Source organism: Plasmodium cynomolgi, chromosome 11, assembly GCF_000321355.1.
Source record: "Plasmodium cynomolgi strain B DNA, chromosome 11, whole genome shotgun sequence".
NCBI lineage: Eukaryota > Apicomplexa > Aconoidasida > Haemosporida > Plasmodiidae > Plasmodium > Plasmodium cynomolgi.
In genome coordinates this window covers 107,149-134,499 of record NC_020404.1, presented here as the reverse complement: position 1 = coordinate 134,499, position 27,351 = coordinate 107,149, and the positions used below count along the sequence as shown (strand labels likewise).

Here is a 27,351-nt window from a genome sequence, read left to right as displayed (position 1 = left end):
ATTATGTACCATTCAGGTATTTTTTCTCGTTAGCCCAGAATAATGCAAAATGGCTAGCTGTATTACAAAAAATGTTTTAGAAAAGGGGATAATAAAGACAATTTCTTATGAACGGGTCAGGTAAGAAAGTGAAATAGCTACATTTTTTTTCAAATTTTAGCTTCATTTACACACTGCTTTTACTTTTTGTAGCCATTTTAGGAAAAAAAAAAAAAAAAAAAAACAATGTTGTATAGGTTTTTTTTTTTTCGAATTTTCATTTTTTCGTCAACACTATTTTTTTTTAAAATGTTAATTTAAAAATAAGATAATGATACATTTAAATATATTTATTTTAAAAATAAAAATAAACAAAAACAAAGATCTTCATTTTATTTGACAAATTAAAAAAATGCATTATTTGATTGAACGTAGTGTATACCAACAAATTTGAGTAAGACGCTGTTTTACGACGAGTTTGATTAATCAGACGTGTGTATCTTCTTTAACAATTGCAGTTTGTTCTACATATAAACACGCAATTTTGTTTCATTTTTTTTTTTTCAAATCATACACTGTCTCTTTGATTATTATATAGCATAAATAAATATGGGGAAGTTTAACATATTAGCCACTATTTTTTGCTTTGTGCTTTTTTGCCTCCCGGATCTCTATTGTGGGACGTTTCACGATAAAAAGATCAATTTGAAGATTGAGTTGGTCGACAAAGATTTGTTGCTATCTCATGAGCACTTGAAGAAAGAGAAGAACATTGTTCAGAATGGGAAAAAAATTAAAATTAAAATTTTCGAAAAAATAAAGGAAAATGTCCTCGAGCGGGCCTTAGTCGTACAAGAAGTGGACAAAATTAAAGGCTTGAGTGAATCGAAGAGGGGCAGCGCCGCAAGTTTGCAAAATTTGAGTGGTGATGCGGGCGACGATGGTGCTGACAGGACTGATGATAATGGTGATGACAGTGCTAATGATAATGACGATGATGATAATGGCAATGATGCCGCTTCGGCTGGGGGAGAACATGCTGGGAGTGAGGAGGAAATCCCTGCACACGACGCAAGTGACATGAAAGTTATTTCAACCGAGGAATCTACCGAAAATGATGTCCATATGCTGCGCAAGGTCTATCAGAAAAAATCGGATGAAGAATCTACTACTTACTGCTACATGAGGTACACATTTAATTTAAATTTGGATAAATTAAGCGAAAATAACAAGAGCGAGTTATTCAAAGGATTGGATAAATCGCTAGACTATATGTCCTTTTTACCGAAAGAGGATCAAGTTAGTGATACCGAAGAGATTCTAGATCATGAGTACAAGCAGTTGGACAAATCGACCGAGTCAAATGACTCCATCCTATCAAGTGTGGAACTGAGGAATGGTAATTTTAATCTTAATTCATGCCCTAATTCGGAGTATGCCGAAACGATCGATGATATTGTTAGCTACTTGGAGAGTGCAAGTAGTAGGTTCATCATCCCTTCGTCAATCAAAAACAAATTATTGAGCGAAAGGGATCTTCTAAAAGGGTGCGATGAAGTGGAAGCAGGTGATGCGAGTTCGACCGATAATGCGCCTGACGCCAATGCTGAAAAATTTGCACTTTACGAAATATTGACAAATTTAAAGGACTCTTTTATGATGAAAAAAAAGGTAATAAATTTGCTACGCAATGGAAGCACTAATGCGGAGGATGCTAACAGCGACAGGGTTGCAGAAAAAGACCTGGACGAAATTTTCATAGACTCAGTTGAGCAGACATTTGATTGCTATGAAGTGCTGAAAGGGAGTCAGCGATTAGATTCTATATTGGCGAGCGAGGAGGGGAAAACCCTAGTGGAAGAATCACCTAACACGAAAGAGGTAGATATTAAGATTCACGATTTTAGATATGCCCCAGGGGAAACCTCGGAGGAGAACTCTTTGGCTAGTGGTGATGATAAGGACAAATGTGAAGTCTTTTTTAGAGCAATTCTGCAAAGTGAAGTATTTGCAGATGATTCGACGTTTTCGCGAAGTGTGCGAGGGGGAAATTTTCAGATGCTCGATGATGGGGTGAGAAGTGATGAGTTGAGCGACGAGGGAGCGAGGAATTCAGGCGGGGAAGACGCAACATATGCTGATTCCTTTTTCAATGCCTCTTCCCGCATGCCGATAGTAGATTATGTCTCTACGAAATTGAGCAGTGCGTTTATGGGTGATGACAGTCAGATGGGTGTGACAGCTAGCGAAAGGGACACCCCTAAGGAGGATACTTCTAACTGGCAAGAAAGCCAAAAAGTTTTCGCAGATACTGCGTCCTTTGTTGATACGTCGACAGGGATGATAAGTTACGAAATGGACGACGAGGGGGAAGAAGTGGACGCGGATGAAGTGGAAGTGGATGAGGAGGAAGATTATAACGAAGACGATTGCAAGAAGGAATGCAATATGGAATGCAATGGGGAATGCGATAGGGAATACGATGGGGAAGACATTAGGGAATGCTATACGGAATGCGATATGGAATGCGGTAAGGAATGCGACATGGATGGGGATGATGATGAGGATGATGATGACGATGAGGAGTACGGTGATGATAACGATGGTGATGACGATGAGAAGCAGGGTGAGAAGTTCCGTGAGAAATTTTGTGCGGAACCCGACCTCTCATCACTAGGCATGAAGGACCTGTTGGGTAATTTATTAAAAAAGGGGTCGGAACATTTAATAGATAAAGCTACAAATAAAGTGTCCAGTGTCATAGGGGAGAACTTCAACATGGACGAGCTATCCAAGAAGGCTAACAAAATGGTGGGGAAAATTAAAGAAGCATCTAAAAAGGGTTCTATGAAATATAAGGAGGCAAAAAAAGGGGTAAAGAAATTTCTTACGAAGGCGAAATTGGTCTCAAAGAAGAATGTGGATAAACTTAAAAAGGAAGCGAAAAGTGGATTCGAGAACCTAAAAGATGTGGGAATGGATGGCTTTCGTAAACTTAAGGATGCGGCAAAAAGGGAAGGAAAGCGTCTCAAAAGGGAAGGGAAAGAATTCGTCGATAAGGCTGTGCATGTAGGGAAGGATGCGATTGATAAAGTCAAAAAGGTAACGAAAAAGGGTATCGATAAGGGGGAAAAAAAGGTGAAAAAGATGAAAAAGGTGGTCAAAAAGGGCATCGATAAAGCGGAGGAAGTGGCCAAAAAGGGCATGGATATGGCGGAGGAAGTGGCCAAAAAGGGCATGGATATAGCGCAGGAAGTGGCCAAAGCAGGAGTAAAAAAAGTGAAGAAAGGCATCGATAAGGCGGAGAAAGTGGCCAAAAAGGGCATGGAAAGGCATGAATAAGGCGCAGGAATTGGCCAAAAAAGGCATGAATAAGGTGGAGAAAATGGCCAAAAAGGGCATGGATATGGCGGAGAAAGTGGCGCAAAAGGGCATCGATAAGGCACAGGAAATGGCCCAAGCAGGAGTAAACAAAGTGCACAAAGGCATCGATAAGGCGCAGGAAGTAGTCCAAGCAGGCGTAAACAAATTGCAGAGAGGCATCGATAAGGCGCAAGAAGCAGTCCAAGCAGGCGTAAACAAAGCACAGAAAAGCATTGACAAGGCGCAGGAAGCAGCCCAAGCAGGCGTAAACAGAGCGCAGGAAGGCATCGATAAGGCGCAAAATGGATTCGAGAAAACAAAAAAGGAAGAAAAAAGCACAGCTGGAAATGGTCACATAACGAATAAATCATCCAATTCTGGCATAGAAGGTAGTATAGTGATGTCTAAGGAGGAGGATCCAAAACAGAGTTATAACGACCCCTGGGAGAACGAAGGTTCGAATAGCAAAAGGTCCTTCTTAAGCGTATCAGACGAACCAAGTGATGAAAATACCTTAAACAGGAAGAAAATAAAAAGCGAAATAAAGAAAATTAATAAAGAATACAAAAATTTGAGAAAGATGGAAAAAAAAGTAAAGGACGAGTTGAAAAATCCCGCGCCTTCTGACAAGAATATAATTCAAGAATTCGATGATTTTGAAAAATCGAGCGAAGGGAAAAAGGAGTAGCTACAACTTAGCTTATTCTACAACTGCGTCTATTACGATTGCTACACACTTCTTTATTTTTAACGTTGTAAGAGCCGTGCACATTTTCCAAAAATGAGCATGAGCAGGATTTTTGTGGCTTTTTCCCATTTACAAAAATCGCTAGCGCCATGTCTGGTGCATATGTAACTGTAACCCTTTTAAATGCGTTTCGTTCCCTGATAGATTACGATTTTTGTTGTTTAAATTTGGCATTATTTGTTAATTTGTTTTTAACTATGGATTTTGTCGTCCGTATGTATATATGTATGTATGCATGTATTTTTTTTTTTTTTTTGTTTACGCGCTGCTTAAGCGGCTCGTTACGAATTGATTGATTTGTTGATTTTTGAATGATTTGTTTTACAGTTTTTTCATTTCTAGCTTATTTGCTAAACCAAAACTTTGGTCTTTTTGTGACTGATTCTTATTTGTCGCGTAAGCTCTGCGAGATGTGCTTGTGTGTTCCTTGCGTCCATCTTTTTGGTGGTGCAGTGAGTGTATGGACCGAAGTGTGAGCGAAGAGGTGCGAGGTCGTTAAAATTTGTTTTGGCCCTGCGTCATTCGGTGTTGCCACTGAGATGGGGATGGTGGAAGGGAGGGAAAAACGGAAAAGGTGGAAAAAGAGCAAGTGGGGACCAATTCTTAACCATTTTAAAGAACATCCGTTTGCAGGGAACAACGTTGGTCTAACCTTTCGCATTATGAGATGGTCTAAAATTAAAAAGGAAGAAATTGCCAGTGTAGTCGGTACAATAAGCTAATTTTGAAACGCATGCTATTGTTCATTTGGGGGATTTATTTTTTCAGTAGCATTTTTTTTTTTTTTTGACGCCCAGGAGTGGTGCAACAATTGAGGAGTCTTTTTTTAAACGCATTGTCCGAATTAAAAGACACTTTTGACCCTTTCGATGGAATTTTTTAAAAGTATGATCTGTAAAGTTATCTTTATTTTATTTTTTTTCATTATCTTTTATCTTCCACTTGTTTTGAACATTTTGGGAGAGAGAGCAGGCTCGGTGTGTACAATTGTACGTCGTTTTTTTGCAGTGGTGGGCATATGGCTATGTCGTATACTTGGCTAGCTAAATAAAAAAAAAAAAAAAAAATTATGAACATTCATACGATATGTGGCTGTTTTTTTTTTTATTATTTTTTTTTTTTTAGCTAGCCAAAAGGTTGGGGAAACTCGCTACGGTTTTGTAGCTCGTATTTTATAATTTAGCAGATTTCTGTGAACGCAGATTTTTTCTAACATTCACAGAAGTGTGTGCATAAATACACTTACTTAAGAGGGAAATAAGGAAAGACACCCTTTGTCCATTTTTGAGCCATATAAATTAATTTGTCTATCGCAAATTCCCACAAAGGTGCTTCATCGTTTGTGCATTTTGAAAGAAGAGGTTTATATTCCTTTGTTCTCATTTTGTTTTCTAATTTTGTCTAGTTAGCTTTTGCAGTAAGAGACGTGTGTCTGACAAAGGGGGTAGCAGTTTTTTTTTTTTGAAATCTTCATTTTATGCACTGCTATGTCGTTTGATGTGTTTCGTTTATCTTTTCCTTACTTTGCTCTAATTTTATTTATTTTTTTTTTTTTTTTTTTGTTTTTCTTCACTGCGTGTGCACATTTAGAAAACAGAAAGTGCATGCATTCCCCATTTTTTTTGTCAATTTTTACAGAATGAAAGTGTGCATATGTTGTTTTAAATGCATTCTGTTGATTTATCTCTGCGCCATAACGGCATATGGGAGTTCCGAAAGATGGGCGGATAATAAAAATGGAGATGGTGTGGGTGAACGTGGCGCGTCCCTATTGAGCACAACTGATGCTGATGATTTTGGGGGGAGGCTCAATAAGGCGCATCATAGGGGAGGTCTGAGAAGTGTGTATTCAGTGGGGAAAGGGGTTGATCAAGGCATAAATGAACCTCCAGCAGAAGAATCCTTTATAAGCGTGCGGGGTGCAGCCACGATAGAGGATGAAAGCGATGATGATGATGAGGAGGAGGAAGAGGACGGTGCGAGTGACGACACGGATTACCCCGCCGCTGAAGACGAGAAAACGGTTATCCTAAGTGTGCATGACCAAAACGGAGAGCTCACTCACAACGCGAACGATACGGAGGTGAAGCAAATGGCCGTCCTGAAAGATATAACTGATAAAGTTAAGCGAGAAGTAACCGAGGTGAACATGGACAGAGTTAACCAAGTTGATGCCCCGAGCATTGCCGAGGAGGAGAGAAAGATAAACGAATTTTACGAGTACGAAAATGAGGTATTAAAAAACATTCGGGAAAAAAAAAAAATATTTACGCAATGATTAATGAAGATTTGGATGAGCTACTGAAGCCTGCTCAGAAGGAATATATGATGGTGGCTAGGAGTATAAAAAGTAAGCTGTTGCATGAGTACGAGCATATCCTTCGGGAGGAATTGTCCCAAGAGTAGGGGTTACGCCCCCATGTTGGGTGATGTGCACCATCATATCTGTCTACATGTGTATGTGTGCAGCTGTCTGATGCCTATACCCTTGTTGGCCCATTTCGGTGTGCACACCGTTTGATGATTTGGCGGGGCAGTATAACTACACTTTTTTCTTCACAATTTTGCGCTGATTTTTTTTTTTTTTTTCGAATATGGCGAGTGCCGCATTATATTAAGCTGAACTGATGGCAACCTACCTGCAGCTGGGGTTGATGCAAATTTTTCCAACTCGGTTTTCTTCATTTTTCCAGGGGTTGATGTTGAACAGGTCTTCGATCCAACTGGTGTTCATAACTTCGTTGTTTTCTGTAAAATGGGAGGGAGAGAAAAAAAAAAAAAAATGCGTTGCAAAAGTGAGCAGACGAAATGGCTACATATAGCTGAATCTTAGACGGGAGAAAACATGTGGCTGTTACTCATCGTTTGGTAGTGGTAAGAAATTTCTGTAGGGAAGGAGAAGAAGGGAGGGGGAGGTTGAATAAGGTGAGGTAAAAATGAGAGAAGTGACCACTGGGGGGGTGGGCTTAAAAAAGGGTAATGTGTGCAGCAGTCAGGTTACATTAGCTACGTACTTTCATACAAGGGGGTTTAAAAAAAAAAACTTACTTATTGAACAATCCGGTCCGGCGAAAAAATAATCATCCACATATTTTTTACACACACAAATAATCGTTGAGTTGTCGGAGCCATTAACATTTTTAAAATAACAATCAGATTCGTTTTTACAGTAGGATAGAACTTCTTCCTCGTTGGTTACAGACAAGCATTCTTTGTAGCTGGGAGATGCACCTGAGGAGGGGAGGCAAAAATGAGGAGTGAAGGTGTTCATTACGGATTGGAGTAGAGGCTACTTGGTGGGTACTTCAAGCTTACAACTCAGTTCGGAAAGTATCACACAGGATAAGAAGAAAAGGGTTTTTTTGATCATATTTCTTTGGCAAAGTGGGTGTAGTGGGAAGCCTATCTGATATTATGTGTTTTTTTTTTGGGGGGGGAGTGTCCGCACAGGCGCGCTAGTATGTGGGCATAAGGTGTGCGATTTTGGCAAGGGGCGACATGGTACATTTGGTGGACCTCTTGAAATAGCCAATTCGATCTTTTGGTTTGTGTATGGGTGAATGGGAGGATTGGAGAATGGGAGAATGGCTATGAGCGTGGGGGGAGAATAAATAAGCGCCTTACGGAAGTAGAAATAAACGAAAAAAGGTTAAAAAAAAAAATTTCCTTTCGAAAAAAAAAAAAAAAAACCTAAACCTGGGTCATCCCCCTTTTTTATTCCAAATGGAACATTTTAATTTTTCTTTTTTTCAGGAGAAAATGATTGACCAACATTTTAAAAGCGGTTGATAAAAATTGCGTCGATATATTGCTTTTAAAAAAAAGGAAGAGAATGGAGCTGTAAATGATCTGCTCCTATTTCGTTGGTGTGTTCGGCAGAAAAGCCTCCTTGCCCTCCCGTTTGGGAGTAACACCTGAGTGAGCAAATATTAAAAGAGAAAAAGCGGCTGTTCTGATATTTTAAAATGTTGGTATTCATAAATGTGCAAACGCTGCAAGCAGAAGAGTGTATGGGGGTGTTGAACTGAATACACATAGGTTATGAACGTGCCTGACGTTAAGTTAAAATTTGAGATTAATGGGTTACAAAAAGGGGGAAGGTCTCTAGTGAGATGTGCAAAGTGCGTCTGCTTTACTCTGCGGCTGGTTTACACTGCGTCTGCTTTGCACTGCGTCTGTATTTAACTCTCTCGCCTGCCACCACTGCGAGAGCTATCACCCGTTTGGTGATCCTCATATATGGGCGGCTAATTCTGGGCCGTCTTACATGGCCACTATGATGGGGGCCACCTCGTCGAAATTTCGCACCATAGAAGGAGAATCGTTCCGCATGCCTCCATCACCATGTAGGTGCACCATTACGGAAAAAAGAGAAAAAAAGGAGAAAAAGAGAAAAAAAGAAAAAAAGAGAAAAAAAAGGAGAAAAAAAAGGAGAAAAAAGGAAAAAAAATTATTTTTCTTTTACACCGCGGGTGTCTAAAAGAACAGAGTGTTTGCCATGGTTCCTAGGGGGGGAAAAAAGAAAAAAAGAAAAAATGAACAAAATGAACAAAATGGAAGTGTACGAATGAGGCCCAATGGTGTGAGTGGGTCTTGCCAATTTTATGGGCAACCATGGAGGTTGTTCCCCAAGGGCCATACCGATGCAGGTGAGAATAGAATCATTCAATAACGTTTCCACGGAGTTCTGGATTCTCTTTTTGGCATCTATCTTTCCGATATTCTCCAGAATAATTTCCTGATTCGTTTTCTTCATTTCTCCTCGTAAATTTTTGTTGTACAAAGCTGTTAGCTTTTTAATGCTATCCAAATTTTCGTCTGTATTTTTTTTTTGCTCATTAAAGTCAATTAGCTTTAAGGGGTTGCCCCAAACATCTTTGTGTAAATTTAAGAGCATATTTTTCTCTAATTCGTTTTTTCTGTAATTAATAACTATGGAGTAATAGTTTCTGTTGAGGCCATGTACTAGTGCTGTTAGGGTTGGTTTGGTTAGGTAGCCAATGTTCGATGTGGTTTGTCTGGGTTCTTGTCCGAGCATTAGCATATGTGGATTTATTAATCGAAAGCAATCGATGACTACTTTTCCTTTGACCGATTGTATTGGATCTACGACAACACCGATTGTCCTTGGGTTTAATTGTTCAAAACTCTTTTGTGTATTTACGTCTGTTCCGGAGAGCCAGCAGCCAAATCCAGGGTGGGAGTGGTACCATCCAACAACCATTTCGTGTCTCCCCGTTTTTTTTAATTCCTCTAACATGTTCGTTTGGTACACTGGGTCCACTGCCTCCACACTCACACTGTTCCCTGACTGTGGCATCGCAAAGACGTCGACAATTCGGATGGTATATTCGTCTACTATTTCGCCCAGCATCAACCCCATCACTTCCATGGGCACTCCTGCCTGGGGGGGGAAGCGGTGAATGGTAACGCGGTGAATCGTAAAGCGGTGAATTGTTACGCGGTGAAAGCGGTACGGTAGTAAAGTGGCAACGCGGTGAAGGTGAGTGGACCCTCCACTTAGGGTTCTACCACTGGGACTCTGCAAGTGTGGCTTACCCGTCCATGTTTCAAAATCTTCAGAAGGGCCAGGGGGGAGATGTACACCTGCTCGCTGGTGTCCGCCAACGCTTCATTGTTCATTCCATTGCCATCCGAGAAGGAATAAAAAAGTTCTCGAAGGGAGGAGGGAATTCCCGCCATTTATTTGGTAATGTTGTGTATAGAGAGGTAAGCTAGAATGACTAATTTTTTTGTCGTTGGCTCGTCTACTGGGTGCTCGTAGAAGTGAGTATGCTACATAAACACACTTAGCCTTTAGCACTTTGAGAGGGTAGAACACGTCGAGATGAAGATCATCCGTGCGTATTAATTATGTGCTGCGGAGGAGTGTGGCTCACTAGGAGATGGGATATCCCCTGGGGTGGTGACTCTTCCCTCCACGGTGTAAGCGTCTTCGCATGGGAGTACCTACGAATGGCGCATAACCGTATGGGTGCACATATGCTTATGCGGTGGCCTGTTCGCCTCTTCACTGCCTGATGATTCAACGGGTGGTCTGCTGGCACGTCTTGCAAGGGGGGTTACATATATTATATATATTATTTATATATATACCCTCGCTCTGTGCGCTCTGATAATGGAAAAAAATGAGGCACGATTTGGTTGGCGGTGAGTTTATGCGTGCATTTTGTGACTCGTTGGGGGAGAGGCGCAGCTGGGAGAAGCAAAAGTGGGGTCCAAAAAAAAAAAAAAAAACGCGCAAAATGGCGCAAGTTGTGTCAATTTTTGGTAAATTTTGGTTAAATTTTTTGTCATTTTTTTGTGAATTTTTTGGCTAAAATACCACACAAAACATTGCACAGTATAATGCGGCGCGAATCGTCCTCATCACATTTTTAATTCCTGCTGTGCGTATGCGTATGCGTATGCGTAACGTATGAGGGTGGGGAACGAAAGCGAGGCTGGTTCTCATCGGCCCGGTTTAAAAATACAGTCGGTAAAAGGAAGAAACGAAAATAGGCAACGCAACTTCCAGCAGCAGCATAACCTATATTTGTATCCTGCTAAAATGAAAAATTAGGAAAGGAGGAATTGCCAGTGGAGTGCACTGTACAGGGAACGAGCTAACCGAGTGGTAAATTCACGTGAAGGTAATAACTGTGTAAAAATATGTTATGCTGTGTATGTTTGCACGTAGGGATATGCATGTGGAGATCATCACGTGAGAAATTTTCAATGGGGTGGGAAGTTACTACGACTTTGCTTCTTTGGTGGATTGGCAATACATTATTTGGGAACGGCGGGATTGTGGTTATGGCAGTGGTAAAAAAACTGACCCCTGTTCGCCCCCTGCGCAGTTGTAACAGCTGTTTGGCTTTTCAGCATCCGTTGTCTCTAACCCAGTTGGAGATTTTTCTCAAAGATGCGTAATTATGCCTTAGAGGTGTGTACAATAATAAAAAGGGGGGACGAAGAAGGCACCACGGTTGAATCGGTATAACGCGAATGGTTAGCAGTGGTGTAGCGCGAATGGTTAGCAGCGGTGCAGCGCGAGTGATTAGCAGCGGTGTAGCGCGAGTGATTAGCAGCGGTGCAGCGCGAATGGCTAGCATCGCGTCGTGGGGAGAGACATGATCGTGGGGAGGGACATGATCGTGAAGAGTCCGTTCCGTGAGAAGGACGGGGAGCGAATTTTAAAATGTTTAAACCAAAAAAGATAAAATTTTAAAAAGTTATATATCAGTGAAAATTGCTTTCACGGGGAGGCGGGGGCACAGGCATGGGCTATGAATTAAAATGGGCACATGAAAGAAGGTGGGCAGGGAGGCACATATAAGGCTTGGTGGGTTGAAAGGGAGCAATCGAAAGGGAGCAATCGAAAGGTAGAGGTACGCATACACACGCGTGTAGGATTGTACATGTGTAAGTTTGCACGTGTTCGCTTGTACGTGTGTTCGCTTCCACATGTACTCGCTTGCACATGTACCCGTTTAGACAAACAGACAAAGGTAAGAGAGGAGGGACGGCAGGGAGGGCGCGCGTCCAGGGTGGCCCAGTTAGGCCCAGCCGTAATACACACACGGGGAGTGGTACCAATTTGTTATTTTGCCGAAGGGGGGTTAAAGGGTCTGCGAGTGGATTTAGAGGTGGGTCTTGGGCAGTCCCATTTGTTACTCGTCGATGATGAAGTAGGTGCCTGCGGGGAGGGGGGGCAATCGTGCGCAGGAATGAATACATACATAGGTGGGTAAGTAGATGTACACAGGCAGGCAAGTAGATGTACACAGGGAGGTAACTAAGTTCTTCTCTTTTTTCTCCCCTTATCTCTCCTTCTCTCCCCTTGTCTCTCCTTTTCCCTTGCCTGGGCGTGACTTACCGTTGAGCTTCTGCTCCTTGTCCTTGACACTGTCGTACTTGTTTATCCTGGGTCGGTAGTTGGTGGGGTCTCGCCTAAAGGTTACGTCAATAATTTTCAGAAATTTGTTCATGCCCGCCACGAGCGTTTGGGGTGTATTGGCAACGGTGTTGACTCCCGCCTGCCCATCGAAGACGATGACATGATCCGCCAAATAGGTAGCCATAATAAAATCATGCTCTACGACAAATGCCGTTTTGTTTGTATTAAGAATGAAGCGCTTAATAATTTTGGAGACAATGATTCTTTGTTCGGAATCTAAGTAAGCAGAGGGTTCATCGATGAGGTAGATATTTGTGTTCTTCGCCAGGGTAATGATAATGGCAACTTTTTGTAACTCTCCTCCTGATAGGGTTAGAACTTGATTGTCGAGGATGCCTTCAATTTTTAACGGCTTAATAATTTCATTATTAAAGTAGGGATCTGTGTACAGTCCCTTTAACTTGGACATGAGTAGCTGTCTCACAGTTCCCGTATACTTTGCCTGTATCTGTTGTGGTTTGTAAGAAACGCTAAGAGATTCAAGAAAACCGAGACTATCGACATTATCCGGTTTGATGAGTCCTGCAAAGAGACGTATGAATGTACTTTTTCCACTTCCATTTTGACCTAAGAGAACAAAAACTTCTGACTCGGAGAAGATTCCTTTATCGATAGTTAAGGTGAAACTATTTAGCGTTTTTTTAATAGTTGGGTAGTTATAAAAATGGAGTCTTTTTTTGTCTTCATCTGTTACGTCTTGATCTGTGGCTAGCTTAAAATTTAGGGATTCTTCTCTTATTCGTAAATTATCAGTTGGCACGAATCCATCAAGGAAGACATTAATACCTTCTCGTACAGAAAAAGGAGAGGTAACCACTCCGTATGCCCCTGCCTTTCCCCAGAGACAGCAAACATAATCACTTAGATAATCCAAAATGGAAAGGTCGTGTTCAACTACTATGATGTAGTTATCATGTCTAACTAAGCTATGTATAATTTTGGCCATGGATATACGTTGCTTAATATCAAGGTAACTGCTGGGTTCGTCAAACATATATACATTAGTTGTTTGTCCAATAATTGATATAAGTAGAGCAAATCTTTGCAACTCTCCTCCACTTAAGTCTTCTACATTTCGATCTAGTAAATGGTCCAACTCGAGTGCAGTCATATATTGATCCTTTTTGTTCAGCTTATCCTTTTTGTTTATTATGTCTAAAATATTTCCTTTAATTTGTTTTGGGATCAAATCTACATTCTGTGGTTTTATAATTGGAGTCAATTGCTCCTCCAACAACTTTGTAAAAAATATTTGCAACTCATTCCCTCGGAAAAAGGATAAGATATCTCTCCATTCAGGAGGGTTACTGAACTTACCCAAGTTGGGCTTCAATTTAGATGACAAAATTTTTAAAGCAGTTGATTTTCCTATTCCATTGGTTCCTACTAGACCTAATATTTGTCCTAACTTGGGTACGGGTAGTCTATGTAGTTTAAAAGTGTTCGGTCCGTACCTATGTACGACATCTTTGTTTATATCCTTTGGCAGGTTAATAATTGTTATGGCGGAGAAGGGGCACTTCTTCACACATATACCACATCCTATGCATAGGGTTTCACTTATGTAGGCTATCTTAGATGCGTGCTCTACTTCTATGCAGAACTTTCCTGTTTTGACTATTGGGCAATTTTTTTTGCATTCCAGGTGGCACTTCTTTGGCTTGCACTTATCTGTGCTGACGATGGCTATCCTTAACTTGGACGCCTCCAGCTTGTTCTCCTTGTACAGGTCCTCCTTGTTTTTCTTCTTCATCCTGTTCGCGAGATTAGCGGCGTGTGTGTTCACGTGACGTGATGGGCGTTCCTTTTGGAGGACGTTGTTTAACTTGGGGGAGAAGGAAGTAGTCCACTTCACACGCGTACCACACGCGTACAGCCCGTTTGGCTTATATTTTGTGTTGTCCTCGCAGGTGTGCGTGTGTGAGCTGCGCTCCCTTAAAAAAAAACGCTGCTACGTGGTGTGGAACAGGAATGTCTTCACGATGCAGGGCGGGGTGCAAAATGTCTCATCGGTTAACCAGTCGAACTTTTTTTTGCCTTCCGTGTTGCTGTTGGGTTATGTGCAAACAATGTGGCACTTCAATTTCAGAGGCGTGTGCCGCTAAACGAGGAACTGTTCTTCGAGGGAAACACAACTTGGAGATCGCCTCACCCAGTGTCTCAGAAGATCAGCAGCTAAGCGGCTAAGCGGCTAAGCAGCTAAGTGGTTTTTATTCCCTCCGTTCTGGGGGGGGAGGGCCTCGTTTTATTTTTATATTTTTTCCTGTGCACATTTCAGCACTCGATGGCGCTTACGTGTGTTGTTCGTGCGCGCGGCGAAAGCAAAACGGGGGGAAAACCCACGCACGTATTATGCATTACATACTATGCATTACATGTTATGCATTACATACTACGCATTACATACTATGCATTATGTATATGCATACACGCATCCTATGTATGTACTTACATGCGCATATGTCGCGGTTGGGAGAAGCAAAACGGGCGCGCGATCGAGCGCACTGACCTTTTGACAAAAATGAGTGCAAATTTGCCTGCGTGAAAAAGTGGGGAAGGCGCGGTTTCCCCAGCTGTACGGCGAACGGAGGGGCGCAGAGGAGGGCGCAGGAGCATAACAACCAGGTGGGGAAAAAAAGCGGGGGGGAGGCACCAAAAAGGGAAAACAAAAAAGGGAAAACGAAAAGGGGAAAATGAAAAGGGGAAAAAGAAAAAGGGAAAATGAAAAAGTAAAAAAGGAAAATGCCAAAATGCCAAAATGCCAAAATGCCAAAATGCCAAAATGCCAAAATGCCAAAATGCTAGGTTACCAAAACGAGCTGTCGCAAAAACGCGAAAAAATGAAACCAAAAATTGCTTAAAAAAAAACGCAAAAATTGCTCCTTAATGAATCACTCTTCAAAATTGGGGGGAAAAAAGGAAAGTCATATTTTTCCCATCCTTGTGCGAAAAAAGGTGAAAACGAAAAAGCGAAAAAAAGAAAAAAGGAAAAAAAGAAGGAAAAAAAAAGGAGAAAGGAAAAATAACGCCGCTTTAAAAGGCGAAGGATTTCCATTTGTAGGTTTTTTTTTTTTTCAAGTATAAAAATGGCCACCGATTTGGGCCTGCGGGGGAAGGAGTCACGTGAACGTTGCAACCGTTGGAGCAGATGAATGCGCCCAGGGGAGATGGTTCAGCTTTGGGGGAAGAGGTTTGTTTAGGAAGGACCCACTAAATGTGCATCCAATGATGCATAAGAAAATATATGCTCATGTTCGTTTAGCATTTTTATTCACATTTGACGATGCTGCTTGGGAGAAAATATGGCCTAACAGCTATGTTTGGGGTTTTAAAAGAAAGGGGGGCCACCACAATGGTACTATAGTTGTCGTGTCGAAAATGTAAGGTTTGAGGGGGGTTGCAGCAGGGGCCTGAGCAGGGGCCTGAGCAGGGGCCTGAGCAGGAGGCAAGGCGCTTGCACAGGGTAGGTGCAGTTGTGCACACAGGGGGGAAGTAGATGGGTGGGCGCTTCATGTAAGGAGATCAGACCATCGTCCGTCCGTAACATATGGGTAACATAAGTCGATCACTACGCATGCCGCTAACTTTGTATCCCCTCCCCCCCTGCGTCTTTTTGGGGCGATAAGAAGCGCTGACACGCCTGGGCAAGTGTAACCCCCCGGAAAACCCTACAACACGGTACAAAACGGTACAAAACGGTACAAAACGGTACAAAACGGTACAAAACGGTACAAAACGCTTCAAATTGCAAAGTAGCAAAGTAGCAAAAAGTTGCAAAGTTGCAAAGCTGCAAAGTTGCAAAGTTGCAAAGTTGCAAGGCTACATATGCAGGTGCCCAAAATTGGGTGAGGAGAAAAATTCATGCGGCAAGGATAGCTGTTTTCTGGGGAGAATTTATCCCCAAATTTTTTTTTCATTTCTGGCCTGTAACATTTGACTCTTTTGTTTGAGCAATTTTTGGGGGGGTTGCGATTGGGCAACGCCATAAAAAAGGAAAAAAAAAAAGGAAGAAAAGGAGAAAAGGAGAAAAGGAGAAAACAAAACATGCAAAGAGAATAGCGAAACTACTTCCAACCTGGCAGGTGTGATGGACCAACTTTGCCTTTTATGTGCAGTGCGGGGGAAAACGCGGAGCTGTTCATTTGCTGTATGCAGAAAAAGCGATTACGCTTCAAATGTGCACATGTATGTGTTTGCCTATAAATATATTTGCTTGTAAATTTGCATATAATCTTTGCCCATTGATATGCGTACCCACGGGAAACACTTCCCCTGCCGTGTCAATACATTTACACCTTAACGTGAGCGGGCCAAGCTGTCATTCTACGCCCATCTCCCCCTTTCTTCGCATTTTAATAAATCACCCAACTTTGTGAACAATGGAGGTGGAGTGGGCGGCGCGGATTTTATCCCAGCTTCTGATTAAGGAGAAGGTTAAGCGAGGAGTGGAAGAGAAAGACTTGGGACAGGAATTGCCAACGGGGGGGGGAACAAAAATAGGGGCAAAATCCCCGCTTTGTTACTTCTTCCCAAAGGATATGAAAAGATTAGCGGTTTTTTAGCAATGGGGAATAATGCCACAAGGCAGAGGTGTGGCATACCGCCGCTTCATGCCGCGTCACACCGCTTCACACCGCTTCACACCGCTTCATTCTGTGTGCGTTTTTTTTTTTCCATGAGCGGGAGGACATAACATTTGGGCAGATATGCACACAAATGTTACTTTAACCGTTTTGACATGCCTCTTTTCCACCCCCACCCATCTTTATAGTGCCTGAAGGAGAAGTACGTTTTCAATTTGCTGAAAAAATTTGGGGACGTGAACCACATCATTCAACACGCGAATGAGCAGCTGGAGTCGCTCGGGTTTATCATAAATGTATGACACGTCCACATGGGGTAGCGAAGCAGACGGGCCATACAAAAGCTCTGCCTTTTTCCCACTTGTGTGCCTCTCTGCTCACCCACTCATAGAAAAAAAAACGCAAAGTGCAAACGCCTTTTTTTCCCCTTTTTCCCATCCCTGCAGAACGAACTGATAAACGGAGAGGAGTACTTCATAATAGGGTGCGAGAAACTAACAATACCTAGGAAGAGTGGCCAAGCGGACATGTCCCCCGAGTCCGGTGCTCATAGCATTAAGGATGAATATCTGTTCAACTCTCTATTTAAGACGAACGAAATAAGTTTATATTACTTAATTATTGATCACATAATTAGTAATAATCGGTACCTAAGTGTGGACGGGGGGGGCGTGACTTATGAGTCCTTGTGTCTTGAGTTAAACATAAAAAATTCCAACGTGCAGAAGTCTATACGTAAGGTTTAAAGGGGCGAGGTTCCCCGAGTGGTGATAAGAGGGGGGAGGAATGAGGGAGGAATGGTGATATGAGAGGGGAGGAATGGGGGAAGAATGGGGGGTTTCTTTTGTCGTCCCCTTTTTCTCCCCTCTCTTGCCACGCAGACCCTCTGCTATCGCACAATGTTCAGATGTTGAAAGTACACGCACCGCGTTTATACCGCTCATTTTATGTACACACATTGATGTATGTGCTTCCCTTCCCCCCACTGATATGCAGTTAACAAATTGCTGACCCACAACTGGCTACGAAAGGAACAAGGAGAGTTAGCACTTGGGCTCCGTTTTTTTACGGTAAAGACAATTTTGACGAGTTGCACGAGCATGCCATCTGCACGTGTGCGCGTGTTGGTGGGTATGCAACGGTACGCTCGCACGTTTATACAAAAAAAAAAAAGAATGAACAGAAACGAATGCGGCATGTAGGTGAGGAGAAGCGATCGCGAGAAGTTTTCACCCATGCAGATGGACGTGCAGATAGACGTGCAGATGAACGTGCAGATGAACATGCACATGAAAAAGCACATGAACATGCGGATGAAAAAGCACTTTCACGCGCATCTTCACTTACACACACAAACACACGTGCGTAAATTTTCACTTTTCGTGAAGGATCTGATAAAGTATTTCCCTCTAACCAACTTGGACAAGTGCTCACTTTGCAATAACGCAGTGATTGTGGAGGTAGGCGATTGGATTGGCTGTTGCAACGCTTCTGTGCTGGGGCGATTGGATTGGCAGTTGCAACGCTTCTGTGCTGAGACGATTGGCAGCTACAACGCTTCGGTGCCGAGATGCTTTACCATCTTTGCCCTCCGGAGAGTGTGGCCCCTTTTTGGCCCCTTTCGCGCAAACTTCATTTCTTCGATTATCCCCTCCCCTTTTTGCAGAGCAGGCAATGCACCAACTGTCTATCTGTTTATCACATCCACTGTTTCAAGGCTCTTGCGAACAAGCTGGCACTCTGCTTCATTTGCAAGAACTCCCTCTAAGTGTGGGGGTTTAGAATTAACGCTACCGATGGGGCTATTCCCCGTTTTGCTGCGGCCTTTCTTTTGCTTCGGCCTTTCTTCCCTTCTCTGATGGGAACCCCTCAACTGATCAGAAGTCAGTAATCAGTAGTCAGTAGTCCGACGCGACACCATCCTTTAAGACGTGTATGTACACGGGGATGGTCATGTTTACGTACCTTAAGTTGATTGACACGACTGACATTTTTTTTTGGTCATAAAACTGGAGCATTCCTTTTGTCGTCCTGCGAGGGGCGCATGAATATACACAGAGCGGATGTGCAAAAGGTGCAGTCGATTAGGCGCGGAGTTCTCAATGAGGAGATCTCAATGAGGAGATCTCAACGAGGAGTTCTCAACGAGGAGTTCTCAACGTGGACATTTCAACACGTAGGCGGTCCTCTCCCCCTTACTCCCTTATGTTGTCAAAGAGCTTATCCTTTCCTAGGCTAAGATACCCGATGGGGACAGAGCTGATAACGTTTCGAGGGGTGAAGAGAGGTGTGCATGCGGAAGGAGAAGTCTGCGCGAGGGTCGTTCCCACATAAGGAGACGCATCACACATAACCACGTTAACGATGGTGTAGCAATGCATTCGTCGAAAAGGCAAAGGGGGGGGGGTGGTAATCGCAAATTACTGTGTCGATCCTTTATTCAGGTCGGTGTAGGTCCTCCTGATAACTTTGTCTACGCTGTCCACAAATGTGTCTTCGTCTAATTGTAACGTCGTGAACGTTCTGAGAAGAGGTACGGTACACGGGGAAAAAGGGGGACCCAAGTGCGGGTACATATAAAAAGGAAAAAAAAAAAAAAACAAAAAAAAACAAATAAAAAATATAAAATAAAAAATAACTGACACGATTAGCCACTTGCTTTGCGAAACTTACTTGTTGTTCTTCTTAATCCTGGAAATGATGTGCGCATATTTCTTGGTCCGTATGGTGGCATCAAAAATGAACAGGTCATATTTACTTATTTGCTCGTTTAGCATGTCGTCTTTGTAGTAAATGCCTTCAAATTTGTCATACGTAATGACCTAACAGTGGGGAGGATGCATAAAATTGCGAGAAAATTTTTCACGCATGGTAAGAGAAAAAACATAAACAGTGCCTACAATGGTGTGCATATATATATACACACGTGCATGACACCTGTGAGGGGTGCCCCTTTCGGTGGTGCGTTCCGTGGAGTACCTTCTTTACCCTCTTGATTTTATTCTCTATAACCATGTTTCTCCACTTCTCGCTCTCATCGCTGACTAGGATGATCACGTCCATGTAGTAGGAGTGAATTAGGTTGCTGCGCGATGTGGAGGGAAGAACGGGAAAACATACGTGGAGTGAAATAAAGCAAAATGGAGTAAATAAGGTATGGGGAAGCGGGTTAGTGGTTTGCAGGAGGTATCTCTCTTGGACGGCTGACTAGCTAAATGGTAAAATTGGCCCGTACGCAAGAAGCGCGTTTCAAGCGGGTACCGCGATGTGCCTTGTCGAAGACACACACTGTGCAAGTATGATCGGTCTGACGCTTTAAGGAGGACGCTCCCCTACTTGCGCATAATATAACATAAGCTTACATGGGGAAATTGTATGCCTTCCCTACGTTGTAAATTGTGGATAAGTCAAAATTGCAATACAACATATGTGTGTCGTAGAGGAGATTTTTCACGTGATCGTTGACTACTCTGTCGAATATGAAGTCATATGCTTTGGAAAATGTGTTGGGTTCAATGATGTTATCAAATGTTTTGACATGAATGGGAACAGTTTCTTTGCTCTTAATTTTAATTTTTTGTGTTGGTTTTTTATTGTTATGGTTTAGCTTGGATCCCTTTCCGTTCAAAATTGCTTTTTGAAATTTTTCATATTTTTGGTTCGTCTTAACAAACCGTAGAAATTTCTTGTTTTCCTTTTTTTTCTTCTCCAGGATTTCTTTCTTTTTCGCCTTGGTCTTCATTTTGCACGTTAAGCGGTGTGTGGAAGTTGGCGGAGTTAAGCGGTGCGTGGAAGTTGGCGGAGTTAAGCGGTGCGTGGAAGTTGGCGGAGTTACGCGGTGCGTGGACGTTGGCAGTGTTATACTGGCTCAGACTTGCTTTCCCCTTCTATATGCCCTGGGCGACGTGGTTTTTCCCGAGCCTGCACACGAGCCGAAAGGAACAGAAGCAACAAAGGGTGGGTGCCTCTGTGCTTTCCTTTTTATTTTCCTATCGTGGCGACAAACGTGTGGACCTATATCACTAGAGACTTCGGTTCCGGTTAGCAGGGCAGCACAGCGCAGCGAAGTGTTATGTGGTTCAGTGTGTTTACATGTAAACAGGTGGAGGGGTGCAACTGGGACGGTAGTGACAAAGGGACAAGGCACAAAACGAGATGAGAAAAATTCCATTCGCAGGGATGCAGGAAGTGGATTTACAAGAGATGTATGGGAAATAAAAACGAAGGAATTCAAAGAATTGGCTAAGGGATCAGAGTGGGAATCATGCCAGCACGGGGAGGAGTAGGACGTGCTAGAAGTAGAGAACGTGTAGCAGCTGAGAGAAATGGCACGTGTGTGTTGATAAATATTCACGCGTGGTGTGCATCATAAGTTTTTACATATTGGTAAAAAGGAGGGCTGGGAACAAACGACGTGGCAGCTCGAGGGCACACGCAATCGGGCAAACAGTCGAGCAAACAAGCGATCGAGCGGGCGCACAAACAAACGAATAGAAAAAGAATTCCAAACGAATAGAAGAAGAATTCCAAACGAATAGAAGAAGAATTCCAAACGAATAGAAAAAGAATTCCAAACGAATAGCAAAAGAATTCCAAAGGAATAACAAACGAATGGCAAACGAATCGCAAGCGAATCGCAAACGAATGAGGGACAAACGCCGCGCGCAGCCGCGTATACCTGCATACATTTGCACGTGCGCGCAAAAAAGGGGAGAGGTTCACAAACAGAAAAATCACGCGCGCAGGGGGACGGGAAAGATCAGACGAACAATTATTAATTTGCAACAGGAGACATGCGTTACATCTGTAGCGACTTGCGGCTTGCTACTTCCGTCATTGGGAGTGGAAAAACGTTTTTTCCCACTCTCACCCCAGGGCGTTATATATTGTGGATGCGCTAAGATGAGAAGCGGCAAATGCAGCGAACTGTGAGTATGTAAAATACGCAAATAAAAAAATGTATGTGTAAGGTAAATTTGTACCAACTTGAGGATGTATACTTTATTATATGTATTTTTATTTCAAACCATGTTACACATAAATGGAAGCAACCCTTTGGGGCGAGGTGTATACTACACTAGTTAGTGCCATTCGCGAATACGTATAAAAAAAAAAAAAAAAAAAAAAAAAAAATGAACGGAAAGAAGTGGAATGGGGATGACACAAATTATGAAGAAAAACAAAGCAAATGAGAAATAATGCAAATTCGTTACTTTTGTGATAAAGAAAAAAAAAAAGAAAATGTTTCATTTGTGAGTAAAAGGAATATGGGGGAAAAAAAAAAAAAAAAAAAAAAAACCTTTTAACAAAAATGAAAAAAAAATTATTTAAAAAAGAAAAATGCGTAGGGTTACCATTTTAACCAATTTTGGACGCAAAAAAAGGTATACATTATTTCCAAGGGTGGAAAAAAATCCATTCGTGCTTTGCAAAAGCAAAAGAAGTGTAGCCACAACGCATGCTGCGATAAGAAGCACAACAAATGGCGACAATGGAAAGACAAAATTAGAAAGAAGAGAAGATGATATAATTTTACACAAATCCACATGCTCGACCGCCCCCTCCCTATTAAGTGATTACCACCAGTACAACACAAATGATCTCATCAAAGTTTTAAATATATACATAAAGTCCAAGAGTGACAATATTGAATTGTTGAAAAATGTTTCGATAAATTTGCTACTGAATAAAGAAAAACTAAGATACGGGGAGATAGTGACACTGTTAAAACAATTTTCCGTGATAAAATGCAAAAATTATTTTTATTTTGCTATTTTAAAGATGTCCTGAGCGAAAACATGCATTTAATTACTTGTGATAATTTAGTGGACATATATTTCTCCTTTACTAATTTGAATTATTTTCATCATAATTTTTTTTTCCTAATTGAGAAGAGAATATTTCACAACTTTCATCAAAAAATTAATTTGCTTGATACAATGCTTTAACAAGAAGAAAATTATCTCCAAAAATTATTTAACCATATTACATATCAAAAAATATCAATGAGTTCGATACTTTTCAACTTTCTGTCCTTTTCGTTTTTTTTTTTAAAATTTTAACATAAATAATAGCATCCTCATAAATTCATTAATTCATAATTTTAATCAACATGTGAATCTCAGCTCTGAATCTAAGCAGCTAGCCATTTTTTACAATTTTTTGTCTTACGTTGGTAAGAAGTGCCATAGGAATTATCACTACTTTGCAAAGGAGAAGGAACTCATCGGCTTGATAAGGAATTTTGCTTTGCGCTATGAGGAGCAGTGGGAGTGGGGCCCAAATGGGCCCGGTGGAGCGATGGGAGGAGAGGGTCGCACAGGGGTAGACACCAACACGGTTGCCCATGCGGTTGCCGATGGGGTTGCCGATACGGCTGCCGATGCGGATGCCGGCGCGATTGTCGACTCGGTTTCCAACACGGTTGTCGTTGCCAATGGCGATGCCTCCACCGACGCAGGGGGAGCCATAAAAAGAAGGCTGTCCATTTTGGAAAGCAATTTCCTCACACAAAGCGACGAACTGCAAACCCTTAGGGAGCATACGAACGCCCTAAAGGAGAATTCGTACAACGTCAATGTGGTGTACTCCATTAAGAACGCTTTAAAAAACGTGGAAGCGATAACGAGGAAGAAATTGAAGAGCATGCCGATTGAGTCCTTGTGCTTTATATCTTCTTCCGTAGCAAACATAGATAAAAATAAATTCCTCTTGGAAAAAGTCGCAGAGGAAGTTGGTAAGCAGTCGACCAAACTGACTCCCCTGCTGGTGAGTTTTTTGATGCTATCTTTTAGCAAAGCGGATCACAAACATGGAAGTCTAATTTACTACTCGCTGCAATTTTTTTATAAATATCACAGTTTTTTTAGTGTCAATGAGGTGGGACTGCTGTGTAAGGCGTTGCACAATTTTTCCATTAAGGAGAACGAATTTGTGGACGTGCTGAATGGGTTTATGTTGAGGGGCCTGGGTGAGGGCAGCAGTGAGGACAGCGGCGAGGGTCGCGGCGAGGACAGCAGCGAGGGACACAGGGGCAGCAACCCGCGTGGAGACCACTTCAATTACAATGCGGACGATGGTACTTCCTCTGGAAAACAGGTGGAGAAACTCTTTTTCGAAATCGAGAAGAGCATCGGTAAAAGCATTGAGAAAATGAATTACGAAGATCAATTCACTAATTTGAGGAGCGTCCATATGGAGGAGGAAGGTAAGAGTTACAAGGACGCAAAGGAAAGGACAGCAGGTGAGCGTGAAAATAAAAGGATGTATAGTAATTTTGTAAACTTTAGCTTTATTGATTATGAAAATATAAAAAAGAATAATTATTATGCTAACAATTTGTACAACATAAAAATGAGTAACAAGATTTATATAAATAATGTCATATACATTTTGGAGTACTATGCTTTCAATCTGGTGAATATTCCCGAAATTTTGGACCTTTTCTGTGACTTTTTTTTAAAAAGAAATATAAATTATATCCTGTACTCGAGAATATTTTACGCCTTTTATCTGCTGCAGTACAGAGGGAATAAGGTCTACCAAATGATTGACAAATTTAATGAGTGCCAACCACTGTACCAAGTGATGTACAAGGAGAGGCACATGGAGAAGCTGTTGGAGTCGCTAATTTATTTTTATGAAAACAAAACGGAAGAGAATAAAATGGAGAACATTTACTTTTACGTTTTGTCCAAGAGCTACTTTTCATTCATTTTTAATTTTTCAAAATATATTTTAACATTTTTGTTTATTAAAAATAGTAATTATGTGCTACACAAATTTTTGGTTGATATAGGGGAAATATCGTTGAGCAGGGGCGACTACATTTATCTGCACAAACCAAACAGATTGTATTGAGGGGGGGTGAAAGGGGAAAAGGAGGGGGTACATGGGGTTGCAGAAAGCGCTTGATGGAGTAAACGAGTGGTAATGTAAACACGTGATGGGGTAAACGAGTGGTAATGTACCATAAAACACTGTAGGTATGCAGAACCGCCTGGTACTGCTTGCAATAATGTGTAAAAAAAAAAAAAAAAGTGGGAACAAAGTGTAAAAACTGCCTGAACGGTTCATAAAAAAAAAAAAAAAAAGGGCAGAAAAATGCAGAAATGGGAAGAAACAGCCAAAAAGGAACAAAAGTGCAATTTTTGCCTGAACTGTTCATATGAAAAAGAAGAACAAACGTGTTAGTATATACTGTCTGATCAGTTTATGAAAAAATTCAAAGAAGCACAGTTCGAAACATGGCAGAACATAACATAACATGTCATAACATGACAGAACAGAACTTCTTAAAAAATAATATCACTACGGGTGGGCAAAGCAGCGCTGCTTATGTCTCTTTCGCGTAGTGAGCTACTCTACAATTTGCACAGTTTTTACTTATTTGTAACTTTTTCGTTAACTTTTGGAAATTCGTCCGGACAGTTATGCCTATAACTGGGTGTGCAATGTGCCTTTTATTCGCTTATTTGCGCTAGGTTCCCTGCAAATGTTGGTCACTTTTTTTTTTTTCTGGGAACTTTGCTGGTTATGCCTTTTTTTGCATTTCGTTGTTCAAATTTTGCGTGAATTTCATGCCAATTCTCTGCGAGAAAACGGAAAACTTTTTAACGCAATTTAAAATGCAGTTGTTTTCATTGTTATCGAGTTCTTTGGACCTAAATGATGTGATACACTCGTTGAAGCATCTTTCCACAATGGAGTTATATGTGCTCATGGTATCTTCATATTCCGCTTTGTTTATCTTCTTCATAATTTTCTCCCTATCGCTTTTGTTAAAGCTGCTTAAATCGAGGGACTTCTCCATTTTTTCAGTTCTAATAATGTGTCTTGGTAATTATTTTGCAAAATGAAATATGCACATGTTAGTACGTGGTATAGGAAAGGCACGCCTATTCTGCGGATAAATATATTTGCGGGAGTTTCTGTGTCCTTGGGCACATCATCCTTTAGTCTACTCATGTATGTTTGTGTTTGGCATTATCGTTCGACGGGGTGACTCGGTGAGTTATTTTCTCGTACTAGGGAGGAGAAAGGGAGCAAACTAAGTAAAATCATGCAGTAACATACAAAGCGCAGCGTGTTGTCAATGTATGGCGAGGGTCACTAATGTATGGCGAGGGTCACTAATGTATGTCGAGGCTCACTAATGTATGTCGAGGCTCACTAATGTATGGCGAAGCTCACTAATGCATGGCGAGGATCACTAATGTATGGAGAAGCTCACTAATGTATGGCGAAGCTCACTCATGTATGGCGAGGATCACTCATGTATGGCGAAGCTCACTAATGTATGGCGAAGCTCACCAATGTTGTTACGTTCAATTAAAGCGTAAACATGCAGAATGGTGGATGAGCGTTGTTCCTTACCAAAACGGAAGAGAGGGAGGTGCATGTGAAAGCGGTGAATATATATGCACGGTATCTGTTTATGCCCCCGCGCACATATAAAATAAAAGGGGAGGCATAACGGAATGGTATTAACCCTTACTGCGAACTACAACGTCGATTTGGGAAGCAAAAGGATATTACTATCATATTTTTCCTTGGCAAGTAAAACATTCTGAAGTTAATTTTTAACCTCATTTGTTGAGTTAGCTTCCTTCACGTTACCCACTTTTACATAAAAAAAAAAAATCGCGTGTTCAGGGGACGATTAATTTTTTTTTTTTTGTTAATGTTGTGCCAAACGTAGGCCATTTTTCTGACCAGAATTTGCGCAGAGCCAGAAAGGTGCACAATATATATATGTATTTATGTGCACTTAATGCATGTATATAAAAAAAAAAAAAGGCTGCGCTGACGTGAAAAAATGAACTTACCGCCATTTTGCATGGCATAGGTAATAGTCCCCGAAGTGTGGCGTGTACATGTTTTTTCATGCTCAAAAGTGTGGAGGCGAAGGGTGTAGCCTACAACATGTATTAAGTCCCGTTATCCAAAATTGGATCATTGCTTTGTGGCAACTTTATCCGTTCCAGTTTGTTCCATTTTTACGACTGCGTTGGAACGGGGGGTAGCACAAGGGTTAAAAAAACTGGAGTAATTTAATCATACAGTTTTTATGACTGTTATTTGTTACGAGAAAAAAATGGGGAACTTAAAAAGGTTGATGGGAATGGGAAATTGTGTGAAGGGAAGTGACAAATTGAAGTGGGGGTGGGGGAAGGGAAAGGAGGAGAAGGGACAAGAGAACGGGGGAAAGAAAATAAAACGGGCAAGCTGCATCGTAACGGCGTAGCGGCGAAGCAACGAAACAATACGCAGCAGAGTGAGTTGCCCATGAAGGAACCCTCCTGCACAGCAAAAGGGGGAGGGAAATTTAGGCCATCCGGGCAAGGGGCGCTAATTCACGTGGATCGAAGCACAAACGATGGAGAAACGGGGAAATAAATGAAAAATATTTTTGAAAACTTTAAGAATTGAAAAAGATTAAAAGCTGCTTAGGGGGCATGTGAACAGGGCACGGTTTTAAAAATGGTCAGCATGGACGATGGGCATTGGGGCAGACACACAGTTGGGGCAGACACGCAATTGGGGCAGACACGCAGTTGGGGAGTTACCCAGTTACGCAGTTGCAGGTATGGCCATTCTTTTATGTGGGATAGACGTTCCCACGGCCATTGGGTTGATTGGTTGGTTGGATGGGGTTGACTGGATTTATTGGTAGGATTGATTGGTTGGATTGGTTGGTAGGATTGAGTTAACTGGAT

The 27,351-nt window shown here is 41.8% G+C and overlaps 9 protein-coding genes across 9 annotated transcripts; 4 read left to right on the top strand and 5 right to left on the bottom strand.

Moving 5' to 3' along the window:
- Window positions 1-588: 588 nt before the first annotated feature.
- On the top strand, window positions 589-3,321 carry PCYB_111270 (hypothetical protein; the record flags this gene model as incomplete). The annotated part of the gene is made up of 2 exons (XM_004223005.1): window positions 589-2,014; window positions 2,159-3,321. 2 exons carry the CDS (start codon window positions 589-591, stop codon window positions 3,319-3,321), a joined length of 2,589 nt encoding a protein of 862 aa, XP_004223053.1.
- A 2,408-nt stretch (window positions 3,322-5,729) lies between these two features.
- PCYB_111260 (hypothetical protein) lies at window positions 5,730-6,493 on the top strand (the record flags this gene model as incomplete). The annotated part of the gene is made up of 2 exons (XM_004223004.1): window positions 5,730-5,955; window positions 5,986-6,493. 2 exons carry the CDS (start codon window positions 5,730-5,732, stop codon window positions 6,366-6,368), a joined length of 609 nt encoding a protein of 202 aa, XP_004223052.1. The 3' UTR covers window positions 6,369-6,493.
- A 234-nt stretch (window positions 6,494-6,727) lies between these two features.
- On the bottom strand, window positions 6,728-7,321 carry PCYB_111250 (hypothetical protein; the record flags this gene model as incomplete). Its single annotated transcript, XM_004223003.1, has 3 exons — window positions 6,728-6,838; window positions 6,949-6,975; window positions 7,139-7,321. Coding segments are annotated over 3 exons (318 nt in total), but the record flags the coding sequence as incomplete, so codon positions are not given.
- Window positions 7,322-8,566: 1,245 nt separating this feature from the next.
- On the bottom strand, window positions 8,567-9,793 carry PCYB_111240 (26S proteasome regulatory subunit rpn11; the record flags this gene model as incomplete). Its single annotated transcript, XM_004223002.1, has 3 exons — window positions 8,567-8,595; window positions 8,732-9,494; window positions 9,650-9,793. The coding sequence occupies 3 exons, from the start codon at window positions 9,791-9,793 to the stop codon at window positions 8,567-8,569; spliced, it is 936 nt and encodes a 311-aa protein (XP_004223050.1).
- Window positions 9,794-10,971: 1,178 nt separating this feature from the next.
- On the bottom strand, window positions 10,972-13,803 carry PCYB_111230 (RNase L inhibitor; the record flags this gene model as incomplete). Its single annotated transcript, XM_004223001.1, has 3 exons — window positions 10,972-11,029; window positions 11,768-11,789; window positions 11,970-13,803. The coding sequence occupies 3 exons, from the start codon at window positions 13,801-13,803 to the stop codon at window positions 10,972-10,974; spliced, it is 1,914 nt and encodes a 637-aa protein (XP_004223049.1).
- A 2,365-nt stretch (window positions 13,804-16,168) lies between these two features.
- PCYB_111220 (hypothetical protein) lies at window positions 16,169-18,401 on the top strand (the record flags this gene model as incomplete). Its single annotated transcript, XM_004223000.1, has 6 exons — window positions 16,169-16,483; window positions 16,822-16,929; window positions 17,080-17,368; window positions 17,630-17,703; window positions 18,022-18,093; window positions 18,300-18,401. Exons 1-6 carry the CDS (start codon window positions 16,430-16,432, stop codon window positions 18,399-18,401), a joined length of 699 nt encoding a protein of 232 aa, XP_004223048.1. The 5' UTR covers window positions 16,169-16,429.
- A 130-nt stretch (window positions 18,402-18,531) lies between these two features.
- PCYB_111210 (hypothetical protein) lies at window positions 18,532-20,375 on the bottom strand (the record flags this gene model as incomplete). Its single annotated transcript, XM_004222999.1, has 6 exons — window positions 18,532-18,664; window positions 18,833-18,892; window positions 19,058-19,156; window positions 19,307-19,455; window positions 19,622-19,718; window positions 19,996-20,375. The coding sequence occupies 6 exons, from the start codon at window positions 20,373-20,375 to the stop codon at window positions 18,532-18,534; spliced, it is 918 nt and encodes a 305-aa protein (XP_004223047.1).
- Window positions 20,376-23,093: 2,718 nt separating this feature from the next.
- Window positions 23,094-24,493, top strand: PCYB_111200 (hypothetical protein; the record flags this gene model as incomplete). Its single annotated transcript, XM_004222998.1, has 1 exon — window positions 23,094-24,493. A coding segment is annotated over one exon (1,398 nt), but the record flags the coding sequence as incomplete, so codon positions are not given.
- Window positions 24,494-25,166: 673 nt separating this feature from the next.
- Window positions 25,167-25,445, bottom strand: PCYB_111190 (mitochondrial import inner membrane translocase subunit Tim9; the record flags this gene model as incomplete). The annotated part of the gene is made up of 1 exon (XM_004222997.1): window positions 25,167-25,445. One exon carries the CDS (start codon window positions 25,443-25,445, stop codon window positions 25,167-25,169), a length of 279 nt encoding a protein of 92 aa, XP_004223045.1.
- Between the last annotated feature and the right edge of the window lie 1,906 nt (window positions 25,446-27,351).